The 26,109-nt window shown below is 51.6% G+C and overlaps 1 protein-coding gene across 1 annotated transcript in view; it reads right to left on the reverse strand.

Moving 5' to 3' along the window:
- Positions 1-4,437: 4,437 nt before the first annotated feature.
- Positions 4,438-26,109, reverse strand: part of LOC307067907 (E3 ubiquitin ligase RNF157-like) — a gene marked incomplete at both ends in the record, with an annotated part of 72,708 nt that continues 51,036 nt past the window's right edge. Inside the window, 18 exon segments of the mRNA XM_079725534.1 lie at positions 4,438-4,506; positions 4,510-4,559; positions 10,341-10,451; positions 12,554-12,602; positions 13,464-13,535; positions 13,820-13,992; positions 14,468-14,579; positions 16,709-16,719; positions 16,722-16,822; positions 17,534-17,772; positions 20,024-20,136; positions 20,270-20,429; positions 20,925-20,996; positions 22,886-22,963; positions 23,578-23,621; positions 23,924-23,990; positions 24,448-24,565; positions 25,450-25,596. Coding sequence (XP_079581660.1) covers positions 4,438-4,506; positions 4,510-4,559; positions 10,341-10,451; positions 12,554-12,602; positions 13,464-13,535; positions 13,820-13,992; positions 14,468-14,579; positions 16,709-16,719; positions 16,722-16,822; positions 17,534-17,772; positions 20,024-20,136; positions 20,270-20,429; positions 20,925-20,996; positions 22,886-22,963; positions 23,578-23,621; positions 23,924-23,990; positions 24,448-24,565; positions 25,450-25,596 — 1,786 coding nt within the window.

Genomic DNA, 26,109 nt, shown 5'->3' on the forward strand with positions numbered 1-26,109 from the left:
GCTCTTTTCCTCTTTGATCTTTTAGAGGAGACTTAATTAGCCAAACGAGGGAATAGTGTAGGGGCATGCGAGGCCACCCCTTTCTCCCTCAAAGCGGGGAATTAACCCCCCTCTCTCCGTCCACAACCAATGGAAATGGGGCGAGAGAGTCCAGGAGGGCAGTACGACGGGTCGGGGGGCGGGGGAGGTCGTCCGATCTTTGAAAAGGGATATAGGATGGGGATCAAGGGGAAGGAAGGAAACAAAAGAGAGAGTTATAAGGGGGCTAGAAGTGAGTGTCCTCCAAACGCCTGTGATGTCAGTCCCCGGGCCCACCACTTCCATCGGGGACGGATGGGAGAGCGGGCTGGTACCGAAGCCCTCCCTTCCCAGGCCTGCAGCCCTCCCCGTCCCTTACCTGGCTCAGAGCACAGCCCGGGCCAAAGGAAGGTTCTCAAAGAAATTCCTCCCACCGCCCACCCTCACCGCGGCTCTCTGCTCCCAGCTCGAGGGCCCAGCCAGCAATCCTCGTCACCACTCACGGCCGACGGCGCCTCTCTGAAAGCCAGCGGCCCGGGGACCAGCACTCAGTAGCCACTCGCAAGGCGCCTCCTGCTGCCATGGCGACGCCCCGCCCATATAAACAGCTTCCGCTTCTGCCATTGGCAGGGCGTCTCCAATGTGACCGCGGGATCTTAACCGCTCTCTCACGCGGTAACTCTCTTCAAACTCCCTCCTGCCGCCCTCTCCCGTGCGACCCAGCCCTCTACCCGCCACCGCATCCCGGCTCCGCGCATTCCCGCCCGAGGGCCCCGCGCAGGGCTCGGAGAGGCGCGCGGCTCGGCGCTCCCGCAGAGGCCCCGGGGCCCTCGGCGAGCAGTTCGCCGCGGGAACCGTACTCCGCCCCACCCCCTTCCCATCTGGGCTGCTCAAAGGTGTTGACGGCTCCTGGGACGCAGCCCGTGGCGCGGGGGACAGGGCTGGGTGCATGCTTGGGGCTTTCCTTTCCTCTCCTCTGGGCTGCGAGTGGCACTTGCTCACGTTTCTGCGGCCTGTCCCTGTCTCCCAACAGAGTGTCGTCTTGGTGGCGCAAGCAGGTCTGACTCTCCGATGCCACCTGCCGCTCAGGTCCGCAGAAACCGCAGCCCCGGTCGCAGACACCCCAAGGCGGCTAGGGTAATCCAGTGTTTCCCGGTAAGCGCTCCCTCCCCGCCCCGTCCTCAGCAAGACTCCCAGAAGCTGACATTCCAGAGGCTTCTTCGGAAGTGCTCTCCCTCCTTTCCAGATAGCCGAGGAAACAGAGCCGGTGGGTGAAACCCAGGAAAGCAGTGGACTTGCCAAATTCTTCTACTGGGGTCATTAATTTCACCAACCTTTAAGTGACACACTAACGGTGGACTGTGGTCCTTCCTCCTTCCTTCCCCCAGCCTCCCTCCAGTCACCAGCTTTCCTGCTCTTCAATTATTGAGGAGCTGCAGTTGGAAGTTCTCCGGTTGAAGGGGGTGGTGGTGGGGGGGTGGAGGTGATGGCTCCTTATCAGGCCTCTGCACAGGAGCTGTGCCCGGGGGATGGTACACCAGCTCCCACCCAGAAACATGTCTTTCCCTCTACCCCTTGCCCTCTCTCACTCCTCCATGTCCAGCTTGTCTTGAGTCAAAGTATTAAAAGCGTGCTGGAGAAAGTCGGACAGAAACTTTCACAAATAAGCCAACTGTGCAGTTAACAGCTCTCCTTCCCTTGTGAACAGTTTTATTCATTTTTAAGAATCATGCAGCAATCCATAAATATTGCATCCTTGACGCCCCCACTGTAGTGTGCCCATGAGAGTACTCCAGGGAGTGAGGGGTACACAGATGGCACAACAGTACACACATACTTACACGCACTAGGTGTGCAGATCCTAAAGTGAGCAACCAGCATGCCAAGGTCAGGTGAACAGGACACAAACTCTCCCCAGGTGAGATGGCTTAACGTGTGTGGATCCGTGCCCAGGAGATGCCCCAGCGTGGGCATGGCCTCTGGTGGGATGGGACAGGGGAGGAGAAGGAAAAAGGGCTCTGTGAGAAGGCTGGGATCGCCACACCACCCGGAAGTGAGCTCATAGGTGAGCTCCGACCTGAGTGTGGCAGGAAGGAGCCCCAGGCCTCCGGTTAGTCTGTGTCCTTGTGTGAGAAACCAGGCCCCGTCATATTCTCTCTGCGTCAACTGTTAACAACATGATCATCTCCAGATGATGACTGGGGCGGCTGCCCTGTTCCCAGACCAGGCTCTGTGCCCTGTTCCCTGATCCCAGCCCTTTTGGATGGGATATTTCTGCTCGCCAAAGAGCTAAATGAGGGCAGAGAGGTGAGGGGATGGGGGAGAGAGCAGGAACTGTCTGAGAAACAGGAGTGAAGGGCCACTTCTCACCCGGGTATGTCTTGGTTATGGAACCAAGGACTTGAGGAATCTCTCTGAGCCTCTTCCTGGGAGAAGACACACCCTCCAGAAAGGGTGAAGACAATGGCTTCCTCTTAGGGTTCCTGGCCACTGTGGTGACTGTTTACCTGCATCTTCTTCATCTCAGGTAACACCACACTGTGAATACTACCTGCCGAGAGAGGAGGTGGATCTGTATGCCACCACCGCAGGCTAAGGGAGCGCCCCCTTCCCTAGTGATTCTGGGGCTCAGACTTCAAGGAAATCCGGAAGTGTGGTTATTGCTCGAATCTTCAATATGAAAGGGGCTGTAAGAATGTTTCGGGGAAAGAAAGGACATTAAATGGGGCATGAAACAGCAGAGCCCACTGCAGGATTTCAGTGCGGGTGGACACGGGAACTCAAGGGAGAAGCTGAGATTCAGGCTTGGCTCATGTAGTGTCTGTCAGGACCACAGGCCTCCCCCTGCCCACCCCCAGGGCAGGATGTGAATCACAACCACCAGGCAGTGAGGGTCACCACGCACCTGGCGGCGCAAAGAAGCCACACAGGAGGTGCAAAAGATCCCCCGGCACTGGGCTCTCTTTGAGGCCTTGGGAAGGACCCTGAAAAGCTCTTCTAGGGCAACAATTCCAACTACTAATTCAGGCCATCATGGTGGGCATAGCCTAGGGCTCTGTCACATCTCAGCCTCACAAACTGTTGGATCCCACTTTGCTTCTCAATCTCATGCTCCACTAAACAACCACCTCTTCCAAAACCCAGCAGACAATGCATCTATCAGAGAGCTATGAGGAATCCATTGATGACACTAGTGTTGAGAGACGAACAGCCAACAGCTTATGGTCTTGCTGTTTCAGGCTCTTATTTATATGCCCTACACTGGACTGAGGTGGGGTGGACATGTGATTTGAACAATATCTCTAAACCTCTGATGAGCCTATGGAAGGCAGTACCTCCCCCTCCCCCTATCAGGCTCAGCTGATCTGAAGGACAGGGGAGGAAAACCGGTGGGGTGGGGAGCCTCCCAGACCACCACTGACCCCAGCTCAGCCCTTCCCCCAACCTCCTTTGGGGTTCCTGGGCACCAAATGAGAACCACCGGTCCACCCCTCTCTCAGCCTATTTCTTCAACTCTTTCAGAAAAGCGGGGTGGAGACGGGGGCAGCAGGGATAAGAATGCCACCTGACAGGGCGGTAGAGATGAAACGTGATAATATACGACAGTCCCTAACAAGTGCCTGGTACATAGAGGGGGTCAAACATGCCTTTGCAGTGTCACCTTAGGATGGAGCCCCAGGCCTTCCTGAGTGCACCTGATCATAAAGAACTCCCTGGTAGGTCATCATTTAACTGAGGGGTTCTCAGATTCAAGGACTCCTTCCTAAGCAGACACACGAGGTATAGCCTCTGCTACCAGAAGCAAGAACTGTTTTCCCAACCAACCTTCTGGTGGTTGCCACTGCTTCTTGTCCTTGAGAAAGGAGCTCCTAATGCATTTTGAAGGAAACCCTACTTACAGTGCAATATGGCTTTCCCTTCTCACAGGAGTCATCCCTCAACACCACCACAAACTGCAGGTTTCAGATTGGTTATGATGTCCCAGAGACTAGAAAATGCCAGATGGGTGTTTGTAATGAAGTCACCCAAACTCTTGAGTCTTCTTGGTCTACCTCCTAAGGAGAAAAGAAAAGATGCACAAGAAATAACCAGTCTGTAGACCACAGCTCCACCTGAAGATCAAGATACAGTGGAAACATTCCAGAGATTCTCTGCAAAGGGTCTCATGAGCTGCAGTTCGAGTGGCTTTAGCCCACAAGGAGAAAAGAGGTTTCCAGTCCCTTCTGAGAGGGGAAGGATCATGGTTGTGGAAGAAGATGAGTCTGGGAGAAGGGTCAGGTGCCCTCAGCATCCAGCTTTCACGTGGGTCTAAAAAGTCTCCATGTGTCTTGCTGAGGATGCCCAGGAGGTCTGTGGTCCCATGCGAGCAGGATGGGATGTGAGAACAGGAGTAGAGCCCTGGTACAGGGGCTGAGGCTCTCAGAGGGCCAAAGGACCCCAAACGCAGAGCCTGTTCTCGGGGTCCTCCAGGCTGCCAGAAGGTAAGCGTCAGCGCTGCGTGTTCCGATGACTGACCACGTTGTCGTCAGCCTGCCAGGCACCTGAGAAGAAGAAAGGAAGTTTACCGGACCTTTGGTTTGGACCAGATGGTGTCTCTGGCAGGACAGTCTGGGAGTTTGGCACGAAAACTGGCAAGATGCGCATTGCCTGGTACTCCCACAGCGTGCAAACCACAGCACGTGAAACTTCGGAGCAGTGGCGCCCTACTGGGCTAGGGACAGTCATGGCCACTGTGGCCCACTGATGGAGGGACATGCAGGATGGTCCTTGTTTTGTGAGCTTTCCCTAGGATCCACTTTTGTATCTTTATTTGGTCTTGAAGTTTGCCTAAGTGTTACAGCGGACCAGGAAAAGAAACTGGGTCTGGCTGAGACTTTCACGAGAGCAGGAGGAGGTGAAGGGGAGGGAGAAGAGTGTGTTAATTTGGGCTCAGAGTTAGTGTTTGCTGTGGGGGCCAGGGTGGGGCAGGAAGGGACTGGCTGCCCAGCAGGGTGCCAGGGACCAAATGGCATGGCACAGAACAGAGTGACGGCTGTTCCTCTCCTTCTGCACCCGAACAGCCCACCGAGATTTGCTATCAGCTGGTGCCACCAACCCCAGGAGACATTAGCTCCAGAGCTTTGGGGTCCCCGGGTACCATCCATGAAACTCATCATCTTCCCCCCTTGTACTGCAGTTCCTGCACGAGAAGCACCCGCTGCCCATGCTGGAAACCCACTCCTGGTGCTTCTCTCTCCTTCGTGCTCTGTATCCAATCCATCATGACCTGCTGCTTGTTCAACCTCTAGTAAGGTCTAAATCTGTAGTCAGAAAACTGGGGTACAGCCCCAGCTTGTAACGTACTGCCGGTGTGACCTTGGGCAGGTCACTGTACTTGGAGCCCTGGTTTTCCCATCCATCAGATGGGAGACGAGTACTTACCCCCCAGGGATGCTGTGAGTCTAAGCGAGGCGACATGGGAGAGTGGTGAGCAGGGTGCCTGACTCACAGTATGTGCTCGACAACCAACCGCCCACCAGGCCTTGTTCAGTCTACTCTCGTCTCCCCGAAGTCGTCCTCCCAGCCCACAGACTGGCTCCATCTGATTCATTCCCCCCAGTGAAGCGAGATGCCCCTTCTGAAGGGAGAGGATGAAGCCCTAACCCCGTAAGGTTTTGGAAAGCCTTCCGTCATCTTGCCAAGGACTGCTGAGCTGCCTCTTCCAGCACCTGCCCCCAGAATACCCCCCCCCCCGAAGCCAGATGGGGTCCAGCATGCTCCGAAGTGCTCCTCCACTGGCCCGTACCACCACCCCATTTCTCATGCTGTGTGGAAACTGCTGGATTCTCCAGCACACGGTGATCTCCGCCAGGGCAGAGCCGAGAGCCATGCCCTTCAGAGGGCTCAGTTCTTGGACGGAGCCGGCTGACCCTGGAGGGTGGGCGTGAGGCTCACTGCGTCACGTTTGAGGGAGGCCACTCACAAATGTCTGGGGTCAGCTTCAGGTTAGGCCAGCCCAAGACACGAAACGCTTTAATGGCAGAAACACTAGGATTAAGCAGGTATAAACTGTGTATACCCATAAATGTCCTGGTGTGCTAATCCGCCGTAAGGCTCTAATAATAGTCTTGTGGAGGTAGACCCCAGGGGAAGGGGAGTGAGTGGGACAGGAAATGTTTAGGTATCTCTCACGGCCAGACGGAATGGGGGATCTCTACTCCCTGGGGGTACCGGGGTCCGGCACATGGGTCCACAGTGCTTTTCCCCTCTAAGGGTGACAGGATGAAGAGCAGGCAAGATTGCCCTTTTAAGTTAGGAACCCCCAGATGAAATAAGTTGTTCCTTCATTTTATATAATTTGGTAGATCTCATACTTATTCCTCTGTGTTTAATGGGCAGGACTCCGGAACTGCGGCTGTTTGGTAGGAAAGACCAAAAGCAAACGGTAAACAGGAGAGAAGAGACACACATACACACACACACATACGCACACACACACACACACACACACACAGAGTCAAATCAAAACACTGCCGCAGCCTCGCTGCCACCACCACTGGCTGCCAGGCTGCCTGGCTCTGAATTCATGAGTCCTTGCTACAAACACCACCGGTCCAGATTCTGAGCCAGGGCTGAAAACGGGCTCCTTCTGAAACAGCCTCAAGACTCAGACCTGAAGTCTCTGATCTCCCCAGCTTCTTGGTACAGTCGGTGGTGCTCTTTCCTCTAAAAAGGCTTCTGCCAGATCCTCGGCGAAACCCTGCTGCTCCGTGCATCCTGGATGCAGAAGGTAAGCCTGGAAGGCGCAGGAGGACTTCCTGAGCGAGTGCTACCATTCTGTCCAGCCCTCAGCCAGAAAAGGGAGCCTGGAGATTCAAAATCCTTCATGGGAGGTAGAGAAAGGTGGTTCCCACTTAATTCCATCCTCAGGCTCAGAAACGGGGGAGTGAAGAGACCTCTAGAGGCAGATTTGGGGAGCACATCTACGGGGATTCCACACACCTCTTTCCTGCCTCTACCCAGACACTAATTAAATTTAAGGTCTGTAACAGTTCCACCATCTTGTAGAGTTTCTCTCCAGGAAAAGAGAAAGTTAATTCCGATTTTTCCTTAGTTTCTGCGAAGCATAAGCCTTCCTAGTGGCGTCTTAGTCTTGGGTTATTTCAGGTCTCCATGAGTACTTTTCTTTGTTTTGTTTTTGGCTGTGCAGTGGCTTAGAGGATCTTAGTTCTCCGACCAGGGATTGAACCAGGCCACTGCGGTGAAAGTGCTGAGTCCTAACCACCGGACTGCCAGGGAATTCCCTCCATAAGTACTTTTAGATTTCATCGGTATGCCCACTCCTGTCGAATGCCGTCATTTAAAAACATCTGTATCGGGCTTCCCTGGTGGTGCAGTGATTGAGAGTCTGCCTGCCAATGCAGGGGACACGGGTTCATGCCCCAGTCTGGGAAGATCCCACATGCCGCGGAGCGGCTGGGCCCGTGAGCCATGGCCGCTGAGCTGGCGCGTCCAGAGCCTGTGCTCTGCAACGGGAGAGGCCACAACAGTGAGAGGACCACGTACCACAAAAAAACAAAACAAAACAAAAACATTTGTATTTCCACTAATAAACTCAAATTATCTTTGTTTTTTCCCATGACACTCCCCACAGCCTTTTCACAGAAATGTCACTGGTCCCCTGGCCACTATCCTGCCACCTGTGTGATACTCCATCAGATTCCTTGGAGCCCCGTCTACCTAGCACGGCCTCGCGATTCTAATCGGCTCACCACCTACAGTGGTCAACTCAGATTTCCTCCCTTTGAGAACCTTGCAGAACAATCTCAGAACATACCACTGCACACACCCCTTGGTCTTGGGGCCAAAGAAGACCCAGAGGCTTCTTAAGGGAAGAGGTGCTGGAATGACACAGGAGCTTTCTCAACATCAGTCCCACAAGGGTGATGAGAGCAGCGAGGATGGGGACCTGAGCCATCCTTGCCACCTGCTGGGGCTCCTGGCAGAGCAACTGTGGGCCTGGGGAGAGTGGACCATGGGATGCTCCCCGGGCTCCCTCCTTGTGGGCGCTCCGCGAGGGGAGTGGCATCCATGTGGGGAGGGAAACAGCGTGGAGAGGGAGACCAAGTGCCTGAGAAGCTGTCCTGACGGCCAAGCCAGCCTGAGGCACCTCAGTCATAGGATGGAACTTTGAACTTACAGCTGAGCGTGCTGAGGTCTGTTGATTCCACGGGACCTACCACAGTGGATGCTCCTGTCATTAACCCGACATTAACCCGACAGATGTTTCCAGAGAGTTCCCCAGCTCTTTACCACCAGTGTGACGCTAACAGCAGAACCCGAGAAACATTTTACCAAGAGAGCAGATGCACTTTCCTTCTCCCATAAGAGCCCTTGAGACCTCGGGGTGAGGCTAAGATGCGACCCTCAACTCCCTCTCCCGGCAGCCGCCACTGTCATTCGGTTTCATGTCTGGCCTGAACGGTGAAGCCAGTTTAATCTGAGAATGGCTGGCTCCCGAGATCACCGTAAAGAAGCCCAGGCATTGTTTTCCTTCCAGGTCTCGCTCCCCTGCCGCAATCCCAGAGTGGAATAAACATCCACCAGCAGGTTGGCCAGAATGAGTTAGGGAGAGGAGGAAGCACAAGGCCTGGGGTCAGTTTCCACCAGCATGGGTGGCTGAACAATTCCCAGGAGCTCTCTCTGCCAAACACGGGGGGTTGGTGGGGAGCCACTGAGGGGAGGCAGGAGCCTAGATTCCTCTCTTGAAGCCCAGTGAGCGGCTGGCCGGCACAGCTGCCACAGAGTCAGTGAGGAGAGAGGGCAGAGACGGCATCTTCCCCAACTAGTGACCAAAACAAATCCTGCCCGTAAACTTTGCCACAGAAGCATCCCCGCTTTTGTGGAACAGGGATTAATCTAGTCTCACAAATTTTTTTTTTCCTGGAAAATTTCAGAATATTAAATACAGGCTCTTGCCAGTTAGGAATGGAAGCCTCAGCGAGGGCCCCTCGGATGTGTGAGTGCCCAGCAAGCTTGGGGTTGGGTGTGGGTGAACATGAACTTTCACACGAAGTCTGTATAACCTAAATGAGTTTCAAAATAAACAAACTGGACAGACAGACGTACATTAGGCAAAAAGACATGAGAAACAAATGGACAGACAGAAGCCAGGTAAAGAGTGGGAAGGCAGGAAGTGAAGTGTACCCTGGAGCTCAGCCGCTCTGGCCCAGGCCTGGCTGGGTCAACGCTAAGTGGAAAGGCTGGCGAGCCCCTGGGAAGGCCGTGGTAAGAGTCTCTGGGGATTACGGCTTCTTCCACCACAAGCCTGCATGGGGCCAGAGGGGTGAGGACCTGGGTCTTTTGCAAGCTGATGGAGAGTGGCAACCACAGGAGTTTGTGTCCCTCAGGCACCTGTAGCCACATCACCAAGAGAGTAAAGCACTGGAACTACGACGGGACCTGGCTGTCCTCAAGCTTAAACATGTCCAGGGCATGTTTAAGAGATTACAAACCACGCAACATGAAGGCAGTCTCTGCCGTGAACTCAGGAGGGGCAATTTCGACCTAGTCCACCGGGCAAGACGTGGCTTTAGAGCCATGGTTGGTGAAGCCCTTGGTGAGCACGGAGCAGAGGGACATCAGTGCCCAGAGTGTGACTGACAGGGGGGCTCCTCCTGAGAACTCATCCTGGATTCAGTTTAGTGTCATGAGAAGGAATAAGGGGCACGTTGATGGCCCTGATTAAGTTTATAGATTTAGGGCTCCAGGGAGAAGCGTCACCCTCGACCCCTGATCGTTCCTTTGGGATCCAAATCTAGGGAGCACAAGGCAACTGGTGGTAGCCCAGGGCTCACTGGGTCACAGAGCTAGTCTATAAAATGCTGGCTTTGAAATTCCTCTCTGATCCTAACTAAACACTGTCCTCTGAGGGGCTACAGGTTCCCTTTTCAAGGGCTCAGGCTCTCTTTCCAAGACCTTATCACAGAGGCCGTGTCTGCCTTAAACTGCCTGTTGATGGAAACAAGACCAGGCCCCCTGCCTTGGGATCTGCAAGATCATGATGGAGGGGACACGGTCAGGTCAAATCGGAAGGCTTTGGAGGTATTTTTGCGCCTTTCTCCATGCCCAAATAGTTTCGCTTAGAGCAGAGTCGCTCTTTGCCCAAGGACTCTCCCGAGGCCGCCTCACTTCCTTTCAGCAACTGGCTCCCAGCACCTTAGCAAAGCTCATGCTTTCTTGCAGGAACTGCAGGGCAGGAGATGGGTATCCCAGGGTGAGAGCAGGGGTGCGAGCAGGGGAGCGTCTCCCACCAAGTTCATGTTCAGCAGACTGCCACTCACCGGGTAAGCAGACCACAGAGCACAGCTTATTGTCCAGTGCTTTCATGCTGGCGATGTCAAAGTCATTGTTATTGTCACACTCCATACCTAGAAATGCGAATGTCCTCTGGCCTGTAACGGAGTTAAGGCAGTTAGAGAGGACCTCGCTGTGTCTTTCTCTGCTTTGCTGTCCTTAAAATAAAAATCTTAAGGATGGAGACAAAACCCATCAAATCATATGTTAAAAAAAAGACAATAATTAAGTGGGTAGAGTGGACAATAAAGGAAACTGTGTGGGTACGTTTGTGTTCTCGCTCTGTTCTGCTCCGTTTCCTTAACTGGCCCCTTTCCAGCCTTCATTCCTGGGAAATCAGACCCTGGGGAGGTCTGTGGGATTCGGACACGCAGACCCGGGCCCAGAGCAGAGCTAAGCCAGGCTGGAAGAGCTAGGAGAGCCACGGGGGAAGTGACCCCGGGCTCCGGCCTGTGTCTGTCGGTGCACGTGGGGTGTGTTTATGACCACAAGGCTCTGCGAAATGAATAATACATAAAATGGCAATTAAAGCTCTTTGGTCCCATAATTTTGCACCTCAAATCAAAGAATCGCATTGTTCGCAAAATTATGATTTATTTTCTTTGAGACTTAATTTGCTATTCTGAGGATGTGTAAGGGGCTGACCAGAAACCTACAGTCGTGTAAGATGGGAAGGGGACAGTTTTAGATGTTACCTTTTCAAGCCCCCCACCCAGTTCTTTTTCCTTGGTGAAAGGGAGAGGAAGAAACATACATCTACTGTGAAAGGCATGTCAGGTGGAAACCACATATGGAATGTCAGGCGGAAACCATGTACTGCCCTGTGCCTTTTAGAAGCAAATATTCTACTGGGGACGACAATCACAATGGAGGACTCGGAGCCTTGTGCCCTGAAGACATCAACCGAGGGGAGGTAGCGCCCAACCCCGGCTTGGTTGGTGTGCGCCTGCGGCAGAGGCACAGCCTGGGCGACCACTTCTTCTTCGGCACTACTTGGCCAGGAGAGAGTGGTCAAGTGCACATGAGCACCCCCTGTACACCACACTATCCCCCAAGCAACTGCCATGGCCAAAGCAGAAGTGACTAGCATGACATCTGCATCCAGGCTCTGATCCAGGTTTGCTCTGAAGGTTGCCCTTCTGTGGAGGCACCTCAGAGGAGCAGAGGGAAAAGACTCCGGTTCCTGGGATGCCTGGTCCTACACTCCCAGGTGGGATTCCCAGGTCACCTCACACCCACACTTACTTGCTCTATATGTAGGTCGTTCCTTCGCTTCTCGGCTTACTAGAAACAAAACTCTTCCGACTGAAGATATAATTGACCTTATTTACAAAACAGAAATAGAGTCACAGATGTAGAACACAAACTTATGGTTATGGCGGGGGGCAAGGGAGGGGAGGGATAAATTTGGAGATTGGGATTGACATATACACATTACTATGTATAAAATAGATAACTAATAAGGACCGGCTGTAGAGCACAGGGGACTCTACTCAATACCCTGTAATGGCCTATATGGGAAAAGAATCTAAAAAAAGAGTGGATATATGTATATGTATAATTGATTCACGTTGCTGTACAGCAGAAACTAACACAACATTGTAAACCAACTCTTCCAATTTAAAAAAAATATCTACTTGAGGCCTGAAGGATGGTAAAGAGAATCGTTCCAATAGCCTACAAACACTAGTCTACGCTGAGCTGCTAACGTCTCTTCACCTCACCTTTGCTGTGCCGCCAGGGCTGTGATCCTTCTGCTACTGTAACATCAGCCGTTTTCTTCACTAAAGCAGGAAAACCTACTGCCTAACAGTCGGTTCCCCCAAGGGGAGGAAGCTGTTCTCCTGCTGCAGATGAACTTTGGGGCTGCTAGAGCAGTTCTGTGAGACTCAGCTGAGAAGCTGAAGCAGGAAGGAAGGTGATGGCAGTTGCCCAAGAAGCTTCAGGACCTACTCAACGTAGATGGAGAACTACATGTATCTTCTGCATCCTTGGCTCAGAGGCCCAGAAAGAGCCAGGAAGGCTGCTGAGGTCCTCAGATACCCTGCTTGATTTGATATTCCATCAAGAAGACAACCTTTCCCCAAAGCCACACTCTTGAGCAGTGACACCATGTCACACCAGTGCCCCTTTCTCTACCCTTAAGAGAATACCCGGGAAAGAAATATAATAAAAGGGAGCAAAAGACCATGTCTTTTACCATCTTCTTGTGTGGGTGACCCGTCCTCTTCTTCTAGAACATCATTTCCCTAGGACAGAAGGAAGGCACTGTGAGTCCATAAAGCAGTGAAATGAGTCTACTGATTGTCAGAAGACAGAACTAATCACCCTCATGGTAACCATACGTTTCCAGTCCGTGTGAGATGGCTGGGAGGCCCAGCAGAGGCAGATTTTGCTTGGTGAGGCAGGATCAGCCCGTAGGGACCCGGTCTGAGGCACCTTACAGAGGGACCGTGGGACTGTCAGGAATAGCCTTGGTAATAGTTTAGCTCACACTGTTTCTCTCAGGTGGAAATAAAAGTTGTCAAATGAAAAAGCAAACCGTGAGATCATAAAACTTTCAGAAACACTTTACGATCCCCAACGCCATCCAGATACTCCTTTGAGAACATCTGGCTCAAGAGAAAGTTGTAGAGTCGCCACTGGGAGCTGGGCATTCCATATACTTCGGCCACACTTCCGTCAGAGCACTTCTCACGCTGAGTTATAACTCTGATTCCTCCATCAGACGGAGCTCCGGGATGGGTGGGATGGGTGGATTGGGGGCGTGGGCAGGCAAAAGCCATGTCACTCGGTCTTTGTGTCCCCCAGTGCCAGGAAGATGTGAGATGCCTGTGCCAGGTAAATACTAAGTGAATTGGAGGACAAACACCCTCTCAAGGGTCTGCCCTGGAAGACTTCCCTCTGGAACTCACCCCACGCCTATTACGCTGAGACCAGCGCCCTCTGCTAATCGGACAGTCCCTCTGCTTGCACCCTGCCTCTAACAGGTCCAAGTGCAGCAGCTTGGAAGGCTTCTTCCAGAACAGCCCCCATCCTATTTGCATCCTCTGCCAGCGCCGGCAGTCCCTCTGACCGGGGAGGGGCACCAGCGTCCACCTTGCTCTTACCTCTGCATCCTGCTCTTTGGCGGTGGCGGCGAGGCCCGCAAAGTTGCAGTCGGGAGACGCCACTGGCGTCACCTGCAAAGGAGCAACAAAAGTCAAGGTGCAGATGTCACCGGCTCTCCTACCCAGCTCGCCTGGCAGCAAACGCAAACCAAGTCCTCAGGACAGAAGTGGTGCCACACGGAAGATCACATCTGAGGGAGTCTTGGATTCAGCGACACGGTACCATTTTTCAGGGCTCCCCTCCCGAGCACTGGGGGGCTTTGCCGATCTCCCTGGCAGGCCCTGGACTGAGCTCCTTGGGACTCGAGTACAGAGCAGAGCAGAGCGGCGAGGGCGATCCCATGCTCCTCTCTTACCTCTGCTTCTTCTGATGGGGTCCTGCTGGCGGCCCGGGGGCAGGGGAGAGCCTCCTCGTCCTCTTCCATGCCAGGGGCGCTGTAGGAGCCGGACATGGAGGAGACGGTGTCGGTGCTGATTGGGGAGGACACCATGGACATGACCGACTGGGCCAGACTGCTGCTGGCAGGGTCTTTGGAGACAGGAGTTGGAGGAAGGACACGGAGGTCAGGCCCAGCTGCTGTGAGTGGACTGGGAGCAGAGCTCTCTCACTGCACCCGGGCAGTGAGGACACCAGCGGCCTGGCCTTGCCCTCACCAAATAGGGTTTAGATGGAAGGTTTTCCAAGGTTTGGCTCCTTTATGTTTTAGAGCTCCAAACTCAACCTCAAGGATGAGGGATTTGCTTTTCCCTGTCATAATATTAAAGAAAACCTTATGACAGCAGGACTGGGGGTGAGATACCTGCTTCTCCCCCAGCTCAGCCGCTAGACCACCCTCTCATTGCAAGGGTTCGAGTCTCACTTCCTCTCAAGCCGGGGCCTATTTTGTCTGCCGCTTAGGTATTAATTTGCTGCTCCCTAGTCCATCTGGGAGGAAATATTAGAAGCACTATGGACTCGGCTGACGGGGAAGGACCTGCAGTTGTTCCCACCCACCATCATGTACCTTCTGGGGAGGAAATTGTGGAGGAGAGAGGCGTCCCCGTGCAGGACGACTGGTCAAAAGCTGCTGACGATGACAAGCTCAGGTTCTCACTTTCTGGGGTGATGCCACATTCCTGGGTGGGAAAGAAGTAAGCGCCAGTCAAACATGTTAGAGGGGAGGGGTCCGGGCAGGGGCCCCGGGAGAGGAGGAGGAAAGGGGATCTGGGAAGGGCGGCAGGAGGCGACATGCAGAGGGAGGGCTGGTCTCTCCTCTCATCACTTCTGTGCACCCCTGACCCGGAGTGGCTGTCTCCCGGGGGGAGGTGCAAGCACATCCTGCCCGAGGCCCAGCAGCTGTTGGAGCCCCACAAAGACCACAGCTCAGGTAACACAGGTCACCCAGCAGCTGTGACATGGAAACACCCAAGGTTTCCCCAGGATTACACACATCTCTTCTTTTTTTGTTTTTTGTGGGACGTGGACAAACAGGTCTTCTTCTGAAAGGAGAGAACACAAAACCAGCAGAGACCCCGGTACCTGCTAGGCTTCTCCTCTGGGATGGAGGGTTAGTTCCAACTTGATGGATCTAATACAAACACCACCTGTCCCCCAGCCCACGCCCGGCACCCCCATCAGTCACCTGGGCTCGCAACCTCGGTGCACCCCAGGGCAGATGCAAAGGCCTACTGATTCTCTTTCTACAGCCTGTGTTCTCTCTTCCAGGTCTTCTTTTCTTATAACCTTGGTTCATGGACTTCCCTGGTGGAGCAGTCGTTAAGAATCCGCCTACCAATGCAGGGGATACGGGTTCGAAATCTGGTCTGGGAAAATCCCACATGCCACAGAGCAACTAGGCCCGTGAGCCACAACTACTGAGCCTGTGTGCCACAACTACTGAGCCCGCGTGCCACAACTACTGAAGCCCTCGTGCCCAGAACCCGTGCTCTGCAACAAGGGAAGCCGCCGCACTGAGAAGCCCATGCTCCACGATGAAGAGTAACCCCCGCTCGCCACAACTAGAGAAAGCCTGCACGCAGCAACGGAGACCCAGCGCAGCCAAAAAAATAAATAAATAAAATAAATAAATTTAAAAAAAACCTTGGTTCAGGCAACCCTCCTACCTGGTTTGGTCTGTCTCCTGCCTAATCCAGTCTGCACACCTCCGCCAGGTGGGCCTTCGTGAAGCCACATTCCCACTGTACCACTGGCCTGCTCAGGGCCCCCACTTCTGCTCCGTGCTTCACGTGTACTGTCCCTGCCACCAGGAATGTTTCTCTCACCTGTCTCTTCGTGTCTAAGAAATTTTGATATTCAGCTCAAACGCTTCTCGCCATCACTGCTTCTGGTTCCCTCACTTGACGTGATCCTCCACAGCACGTCAGTGTCTCTGTTTTGGGAGCCCTTCCTTTCTCTGGTTAAAACTCATTCACTCATTCAACAAACACTTACTAACACCTATGTGCCAGATGTGGTGTTGTTATTCATGTACATGTCCTGTCTCCTACTGGACCATGAGCTCCTCAGGACAGGAACCGCTTTACACCTTCCTATGCTCCGCTGCACCCTACCCACCACCTTGCCAGGGGTGGGCTCGACAGCCCGCTGACCTCTGTTACATAAAGCCTGTGAGGGTGCACAGGGTAGAGGATCCCATCTTCCACTCAGCCGCCCGGCATTTCCACCAGCTGAGCCTGCATCCAGAACTTGCCCTCCTCAGACATCTCCCCAGTTCATCTCACCTCTTCTGTCCATGGACAACTTTTTTTTTTTTTCCTGCAACTGCGTGGCATGTGGGATCTTAGTTCCCCAACCAGGGATCAAACCCACAGCCCTTGCAGTGGAAGCACGGAGTCCTAACCACTGGACAGCCAGGGGAGTCCCCTTGTCCATGGACCACTTTTTAAAGTGAGCCTCCCCACCCTTACGTGACACACGGATCCCCGGTAACACCTGACACAATTGTTTTGTACTGACTGTCTTTTGTGTACACCCCCACCCCAACCACGAAGACTGTAAGCGCCAAGAGGGCAGGACTTTTGTGTCTCACCACTGCTGCTGTCCTCAGCATAAAGGATCATGCCTGGTCAGTAACACAGGCCCCGTACACTGATAAAAGACCGAGTCTGGTGACACCCTTGCTGCTGTCTCAGAGAGTGCTCAAAAGGCATTTGATGAATGAATGAGACCAGACGGGCTGGGAGAGGCCAGCAGGCAGGAAGGAGAGCACCTGGAGTCCAAAACCAAACAAGGAAGGACAATGCACATTACCTCTCAGAGATGTTGGGCTGACGGTCTCTGAGACAGGGGCGTCTCAGATTCTCTGCATGAACGCTCATCTTCCTCTTCGTGCAGCACAGAAGAATTCTGGGAGATGGACCTGCATAAGCCCGGAGGGAGAAGCAGCTGCAGCCAATGCCCCTTAAAGAACAGAACTCGCCTGCATTCCCGTTAACCAGACGTCACAGGGAGAAGAGGGCCCTGAGGGGAACCAGAGGGAACCTAAATCTGAGGAAGGAGTGGGGACGTGAGAAAGGGCACCAGAGTGTCTGAGACCTCTTCTGGGCATCGGAAAATCAGAGTTTTACCTTTAGCTCTTTCAAACAATTGTGTCTGAACTGGGGGAAATCCACTGACATTTTGAGGGTTTCAATATTTTCATCTGTAAAATTACCCTCCTCTCCTCTGCCGTGGAAACTTATTATGACTTGCCCCTAGTTGGATGTAAACGCCTAAGAAACACAGATCACAAGGTTCCTTCGGTCCTCAGACTAAGTGATGCTCCCAGGGGCCTGAATGACCCTAATGATGTCATCATCCCTATACCCCATACTCTCCACCCACAACAGAATACGTGAGAGGTTCATCCATCTGGATCCTCCTAAGTACCCATGTACCATCTTATTTTCCTCTCCCAAGGGATGGGTGCTAGCCCAGGTCTTCAGTGCAATGAGCAGCTCTGGGAACAGCCCAGAGGGTCTACACTGCCCTGGGACTTGGGACTCGAGCCAGCACCGAGGAGGTGAAAGATGGATTGAGAGCATCTCATCAAGGACCCCAGGGCCAACGCTATTGCATGCTGGCTACTCACTTGGAGAGACTATTTCTGAGCTTGAGTCCTGGGCTGCTGCAGTCGGACAGGCGGTCGAGGGGGGAGAGCATCCGGACAGGAGGCAGGTGGCCGTCACTGCTGTAGGAAGGCAGCATTCCCGACTGGTGTCTGTCTCCAAGCACGTGGAGTGGGGGGACTGCTGGGGATGGGGTAAGGGGCCCATTGAGGGCCTCCAGAAGAGACACCACTTCATAACCCGGTGGAATGTTCTCCGAGGACTAGGGGAATCAGAGACAAGTTGGGAAATTAATTAAATGCTCTTCATTTTAGGGTACGAGCGTGTTTCTTCCTCTGCGTTGGAAAAACACTTTCTTTTACATCTAGTCTGGTGCTCTGGCAAAGGAAAGCTGTATCAGAAGCGGAAGAAAGATAAAATAACAGAGAACCACATGTTCCTTGACTATGCTTACCGATGAACTTCTTCTTAATACTGTTGATTTTTTCTGATTATAGTAGAAATATATGCTCATTACAGGAAATTTGGAAAATACATAAAAGTGGAAAGAAGGAAAAAAGTCATCAACCATCAAATCACCGAAAGTGATAACTTTTGTTAGCATTCTAGTGTTATTTTCTTCCAATGTTTTTTCCTCTGTACTGTTTACACAGTTGTGATCAATGTGTTAATGATAACTTTATACCCCGCTTACCTCACAGAACATAAGTATTTTCCTTCACATGCATCCCTTTTCATAGATACCATACATTTCCTTACTCTTCCATTGGTGCTGGCTATTTAGTTGTGTCCATTTCCTACTGTAAACAACACTTTGATGAACATCTGTTCATCTATTGGGCATAAATCTCTTTTTTTCAGATCATTTTCTGGGTATTAAATTCTAAGACCTTAGATTACCAAGTACAAATGTTTTTAAGGCTCTTAATATATACAGCTGTTTTGTTTTCTTTATTTTCAGTGATCTTTCTAGTTACACCCTTACAAGCAGTACAGACTACCTGTTTTAATTGCTTCTTGGCCAGCATGGGGTATCTTAAAAAAGGAAGTTTTTAAATGTGAAAGGTGAAAAATGGTCTCTCATCTTAATTTGCATGTTGTTGATTTTTCACGTGGTTGACTTTTTAAAAAATGACAGTTGACCAGCTATGTTTCCTCTTCTGAGAAATTTTTTATATCCTTTGCCCCATTTATCTACTATTTCATTCAAGTGGGTTATGATAAATATACTAGCCTTTCCTCTGATGCAAACATTGTGAGTACATTTTCTTTTCTTTAGATGATTTGCTGTTTGTTTTTAACTTTGGTCATCTTTTTCACATCTAAAGTTTAAACATTTTTATGCGATAAAATCTACATGTTCGGGGTGCTTCCCTGGTGGCGCAGTGGTTGAGAGTCCGCCTGCTGATGCGGGGGACACGGGTTCGTGCCCAGGCCTGGGAGGATCCCACATGCCACGGAGTGGCTGGGCCCATGAGCCATGGCCACTGAGCCTGTGCATCCAGAGCCTGTGTTCTGCAATGGAAGAGGCCACAACAGTGAGAGGCCGGCGTACCACAAAAAAAAAAAAAAAAAAAAAAAAAAAAAATTAAATAAAAATCTACATGTTCGGGACGTCCCTGGCAGTCCAGTGGTTAAGACTCCGCACTTCCACTGCAGCGGGTGAGGGTTTGATTTCTGGTCGGGGAACTAAGATCCCACATGCCATGTGGCGTGGCCAAAAATAAAAAATCTACAGGCCCTTTTTTTGGTAGCATTCCATTGTTTTCAAGCTTAGAGAGCCCTCTCCCATCCATAGTCAACTAAAGAATCATCTCTAATTTATTCTAGGTTTTTAATGTTTGGCTTGCTCTGTTTTTAGTGCAGTTAACTAGTTACTCCACCTGGAATTTGTTATCTGGTAAGGAGTGAAGTGCTAAACTGATTGTTCCTCCCTAAAGCACTACCTCATCGTTCCAATACCATTTACTGAATAATTGATAATTAATCTTTTCCACTAGCATGTTAACCTAAAGAAAAGACCTTCTGGTCTATAACTACAAAGCATGGAGTCTTGACACCATCACTTACACCACGAGACAGAGGTGAATTATATCATCTACATGGCTCCCAGTCCCTGAAGCCACAAAATAAGACAAAGAAAAACAGTTACCTTCTCGGAGGATTCAGATAAAAAATGGTAAATTGTATCTAAATCCCAAACAATCATCCCCTTGTTTCTGCTTGGGGACGTTCCAGAGCAGGACCCCATCCCCACCCCCATCTGCCCGGACACTGGAGTGAAACAGCAAGCTGACAGCTCTAGGGGTGGTAAATGTTAACTGGACACTGAGCCCCCAAGGTGGAAAGGGGAGGTTTTAATGATCAGAACCTCATTTTCCACTGTACTATTGGCTGGTGTTTAACACAACATGATCTCGGCCAGCTTACTCCGTACTTCAGAATGCCAAGGTTTAATTACTTGCCACAAAGTCACGTGAAGAAGGACAAAAGGTGAAAAAAGCCCAACTTACTGAATGCTCTTCTGAGTCAGATGTCTGGGATGAGAGGATGGGGTTAAAGCTGGTTGGGGACAGAAGGCCCAGTTTCTTCCTCATGGCTCTGATCTGAAGCCGTGCCCGGAAAGCTGTGAAGAAGGAAACAGGCCATCAGGATACGGTGATGCAGGAGTCAAGATGGACAAGGGCCCACACAGAAGCCACGACCCCTTCTCCCCCGAGGGCTGACCTCGGGGACCGAGCAGGGCCTCCAGGGCTTATGCAGTTGGCAGATGGGGCAGTTGTTGGCCTGGTAGCGCAGGGTGTCGGTGCAGGTGTTACACAGGCAGAGGTGATGACATGGCAGAATCAAGGTGTCCCGCACGTCTGAGAGACACACCACACACTCGGCACTGTTATCACTCACTTCATCCTCAGCCACCTGGCCAGGGGACAGAAATTTAACCAGCGTCACAAAGACCCTCACGTCACATACTTTCTTTAGAAGGCGGCCTGCCTGCAGAGCTGAGACAATGCACTTGGTAAACTACATTGAACTTGGTAGTTTACCAAGTGCATTGACACACTGAGTTTCACTTCTTCTGGCAACTGTTAGTCTCAAGCTCATCCTCTGAGGTTGAGATCCGGTCCTGTCTGAAAGTCAGAGCTGAAGGGACCCAGGAGGCCACCCAGGGAAGTGGGGAGCAATGAACTGAGTGAGCAGAGCCCTGCCAAAGAACTGATCCAAACCAGCCTATGTTCTCATTTCCAAAGTTATATAAGTATAATCATCTGAAACGAGGAAGAAGAAATACCCTTCTAGGACCAAATGGATTCCAGAGTCTGGCATGCTAAGTTCCTAGATCCTGGCTGGATCAGAGAAGTTCTCACTCTGCCTCCTGGGAAGAGTGCATTCAGAACTGTGGATGGAACTTGCCTTAGACTCTTGCGTGTTGTACTTGTTTTCAATTCCATAGATCTCCTGAAGGAGGTAGCTGACCCCATCCACCTGAAGAGCAAATGGAAAAGTTCAAGGGCAGGCTGGTTCTCCCGAGAGATGAGTGGGAACTAACCCCTCACCCCCCAACCTCCTTCGGTAACCAAGGACTACTGATTCACAATGAAAAAAACCAAAGGCCTAGGAGAGTAAAGGAGGCTCTTATTGACTTATGTGTTCTCTTTGGGAGGGGAACGAAAATCAAATGCTTAATTCACCCGCCCTTATCCCCAACAGGGAACGTGCGCAAATACAACAGTAACACTCGTACTGCAGGTCGCTATAACAACAGTCAAGGAAGGCAGAAACTAGGAAAAGGATGGAAGACCATGTGTCAGAAGCATTGGCTATGTAATAAAAGCTAAGTTTAGACATTATAAACGGGAAGCAATGGGAATGGGAAAGAAAGATAAGAAATGGACAAGAAAAAGAGGGGAAGGGAAAATGCAGAAGCAAAGAGAGAGCAGGACCTTGAAGGAGGGGCCGATTGCGCCCCCTCCCTGGCCACGGAGCCACCCCGTCTCCAACACGTGGCAAAATGTGACCTCTCTTAGCCCTGCTCCTTAAAACCCCAACTTGGGAACTGCCTGGCGGTCCAGTGGTTAGGACTCAGCGTTCTCACCACCAGGGGGCCTGGGTTCAATACCTGGTCAGGGAACTAAGATCCCGCAAGCCCCAAGGCAGAGACAACCCCCCCACACCACCAAAAAACCCAAAAAACATTAGAACCTCAACTTCAATGCCCAGTTTGACTCCCACTAGCTTGGGCCATGTTGGTGCCAAATCTGGCCCCTCCCTTGTTTCTTTATGCCTGCCCACTCCTCTCCCCTCCCCCCCACCCTGTCCCAGTGATCCCCGTCCCTAAGGCCCACCCTGTCACCGATTTCGCATCCCACTCTCCAGTCTGACAATGGCTGTTGCTGATGCCAATCTAGCAACAGAAGGAGAGATAAACCATTTCCCTTGAGCTACCCTAGCCTTTCCATCCCATCCAGGAGTCCTGGGGAACCAGGCCTTCCCAAGAGGCAACTCACTGAGGCCAGGCCTTTCCAGGCTGTACCCTGGGCTCAGGATCTGTTATCCCCTCTGCCTCTCTTAAAACTTGCTTTAACACAGTGATTATGTTGGAAAGGACATTATCAACCAATTTATACTAAAGTATTACTGACTACAATTGACCTCATTAAGGGTGGACATCACTTGATACCTGAAAGGATGAATGATGTATAATTTAAGATATCTGTCACTCATCTGCGGGGGGTGCCTTTCTTTGCATCTCAACCCGAGGCCTACCCTGCCCCCCACCCGACTGCTCCACACCCTCCGTGTGATGACACACTTTCCCCTGGCAATGCCACTGACACCTCCCCCCTCCTTGTCTTCCATGACCCTGCTCCTGCCTCTGCATGAGTGGAAGGAAAGTGTTGGCACACAGTGGGGCTTAGGACTTCCAGCACACATATGCATAACTTGCCTGATCATTCTGGAAGGGAGCAGATAGCCAGCAAACTTGGAATGTGAGAAAAGGAATGTTGGGATAAAGTAAGCCAAGAGCTCCAATTGGCCTTGAACTGGACCCCAATACTTTGATCCTTTAGCTGGAAATGTTTCTCACCCTGGCATTTTAAATAACAACATTTCCCTAAACCTAAAGTCAGGAGATAAATCTTGCCCTTTCATTTTCTACAGTCCTCTGCTCAGATAATGGCTGCCTCACCACCAACAATTCTGGAACAACAGAGATACCAAAAATCAGTATTCCTTTCAGGCCACCCAAGTAGTTTCCAACACAGAAAAGGATTCCCTGTTTGCTTTTCTTCTTTGATTTAAAAAAAGGGGGGTGGTGGTGGAAGGGAAAGAAGAGGGCTTTAGCAAAGGAGTGGAGAGAGAGAAGGGGGTACACCACCAGTCCCTGGCCCTCCAATACTTAATACTTGTTTCTGCTTGACGGGCTTGACACAGAAAGTCCCATCTGTGTGCTGGAGTGAAAATACACAGTTATGAAGGAGGGCAATGAGGATCAGCTGTTCTTTTGTTACTTCTCTCAATTACACACCTCCTGGAGGCCCCCACCCAAGCCCCCCACACCCTGCCAGTGTGGAATGACAGACTCCTAATACAGGAAGGGTCTTCAAGCACATAATCTAGCACTTCTGCTTTAAGAAGACGAAATGCTGGACTTCCCTGGTGGTCCAGTGGTTAAGAATCAGTCAGGGAACTAAGATCCCACATGCTGTGGGACAACTAAGCCTGAGCACTGCAACTACTGAGTCCATGCACTACAACTAGAGAGAAGCCCCGGCAGCACAAAGAAGATCCTGAGTGCCATAAATAAGACGTGACACAGCCAATAAATAAATAAATAAATATTTTAAAAAAAGAAGAAGAGGAAACTGGGCCTAAGGAGTTGAAGGTCATGCAGCAAGTTGGTGGCGTAGGCCCCGGTGTGGTGCTTCCCACAGCTCCCTGCGCAGCCTCCGAGCCGGACCCACTCTGCCAGCCCAGGCAGCCAGCGAACAGGGCTCCACGTGTCCTCACAGTAAAGACAGAGCAACATGTACCAAAGTGAGGCCCTATAACATTACCCACTGACCTTTTCAAAAGTGCCCAGCAGGACGTGGCAATGGCCAAAATACTCTGAAACAAATAAAGGCACAAGGATGAAGAAGAAGAAAGCCAACAACACACCTCGATTCCACTCTCCTTCCCTAGGTCCCACAGTCTGGCAAAACGAACCCTCTGGCTGTCACGGGAAGGGGCATGTTACGTCACCCAATAGCACTCTCCCCTGAGGAGCGTGGGAGCAAGAGTGCGTGGGGATGTGGGAACTGCCTGATACCCACGGGGGAGGCATGTTGTTCTGAGGCCGCAGGTGCTGCCAGGCCTGCACGCTACATATGGGCACGTGTGCAGCCAAAGAAGACAGGAAGCACCCATACCATCTCCTTCATCCACCACAGCATGGACCACTAACGGGTAAACCTCTCTGTCCAGGTCAAAGCCAAGCTGTAAGAAAAGGGGGAAAAAAAGGGACTTAACACATTTAAAGGGCACAGTAATCTGTCAGAAAGGGAGGTCTCATCAGGAAGCCTGAACCTCATCTCTGCTCTTCATCCATCAACCTGGTTAACTACCTAAGTCCGTGGAATTGAAGGCCACCAGTCTCTTTGTAAAAAAATCTCATAGATGTAAAGGCTTCTAACCTGCAGGTCTTGCCTTTGGGCATGGCTTTCTCAAAATATCCTGGTTAATGGGCTACTTTGGGACAGAAAAATTAGAGGTATCCTTCCCAGGGCATGAAGACGTTACAGGGCTGAAGGGGAGCATGGCCTTCGAGTACCCGTGCCTATCCTTTGCTGCTGGCCAGGGTCCTGAGTAGCTCCCACGCCCTGGGGGTCTGTGGGCAGAACCTGCCCTGCACTTCCTCCCAGCGGCCGGTCCCCTCTGCCAGCCGGCAGCTCACCTCCTCTTCAGCCCACTCAGAGGGGTCCACGGTGTGGGAGGGCAGGAAGAACTGCTGGCACACCCCACGCTTGTAGTGCACCGTCTCTGACTGCAGGCTGTTGTCTTTGGGGATGTAGCTGTTGGCCAAAGTGGGAAGCAAAGCAAAAGTTACTATCTGACAGTTTCCTCTGTCTCATGCCTGTTCTCAACAGGTTCTCAGTATAGACTGGAAGAGAAAAGAGAAGAAAAGATCTTCTTTATAATCTCTATCCTTTGCCCTTGCTTGGTAATGCTATTAAAGTTATCTATTCAGGGCTTCCCTGGTGGCGCAGTGGTTGAGAGTCCGCCCGCCGATGCAGGGGACACGGGTTCTTGCCCTGGTCTGGGAGGATCCCACATGCCATGGAGCGGTTGGGCCCGTGAGCCATGGCTGCTGAGCCTGTGCGTCCGGAGCCTGTGCTCCGCAACGGGAGAGGCCGCAACAGTGAGAGGCCCGCGTAATGCTAAAAAAATAATCTATTAATCTACCTTTCTGTGGATATGTGGGCTGAATAGATAACTTTATTTTTTTCTTTTTTTTTGCGGTACGTGGGTCTCTCACTGTTGTGGCCTCTCCCATTGCGGAGCACAGGCTCCGGACGCGTGGGCTCAGTGGCCATGGCTCATGGGCCCAGCCGCTCCGTGGCATGTGGGATCCTCCTGGACCGGGGCACGATCCCGTGCCTCCTGCATCGGTGGGCGGACTCTCAATCACTGCGCCACCAGGGAAGCCCAGCTTAATAGATTTTTAACAGCATCCAGATGACCTGAAGGACTATGCTGCTATCTCTCACTGTACCAAGATGACATAGTTTGAAGGGGGAAGGTGAAAAAGTAAGGCTGTGTAGAAGAAAATCCAAATTCAGGAACCAGCTCTCACCTGGGTGCAGAAAAAGAATGTTTTCCTCCACAGGTGAGCACGTCAGGCACAGACCCTAACCTGTCTAGGAAGGACGTGGCTCCCCTGGTCCTTTGTTCTTACCTGGCAATCCCATTCTGGAACTCTTCGGTGGCCTGATAATAGATGGTGATGGCCATCCGAGCATCCGTGTCAAAGGTGAACTCCACGCTGTAGTGGACTTTCGCTCTGCCGGCCTCTTCCCCCGGGGTCTTCACTTCCTCGGCACATCTAGAAAACCATAAAGACTCAGCATTTGTGGGTAGCAAATTAATATTTAAAAAGTAGTTTTTTTTTGTGGGATCTTAGTTCCCTGACCAGGGATGGAACCATGTCCCCTGCAGTGGAAGTGTAGCGTCCTAACCACTGGACTGCCAGGGAATTCCCTCTTTTCTTTTCTTTTTTTAAAATATTTATTTATTTGGTTACACCAGGTCTTAGTTGCAACTCGAGGGCTCCTTAGTTTTGGCAAGCATGTGGGATCTAGTTCCCTGACCAGGGATTCAACCCACGCCCCCTGCATTGGGAGCGAGGAGTCTTATCCACTGCGCCATCAGGGAAGTCCCTTGTTTTCTTCTTTTAATTGAATATATTGTGGGCTTCCCTCTGTGATCATGCACTTTCCATCCTCATTTTGAACGATGGCAGAACACGTTGTTACCACTATCAGGGGACATTTAGGCGATTTCTGATATTTCACGGTGCCACAGTTAACATCCTTGTGCATTTGCCAGGTTTTAAAAA

The sequence above is a fragment of the Hyperoodon ampullatus genome (assembly GCF_949752795.1).
Source record: "Hyperoodon ampullatus genome assembly, chromosome: 19".
Taxonomy (NCBI): Eukaryota; Metazoa; Chordata; class Mammalia; order Artiodactyla; family Ziphiidae; genus Hyperoodon; species Hyperoodon ampullatus.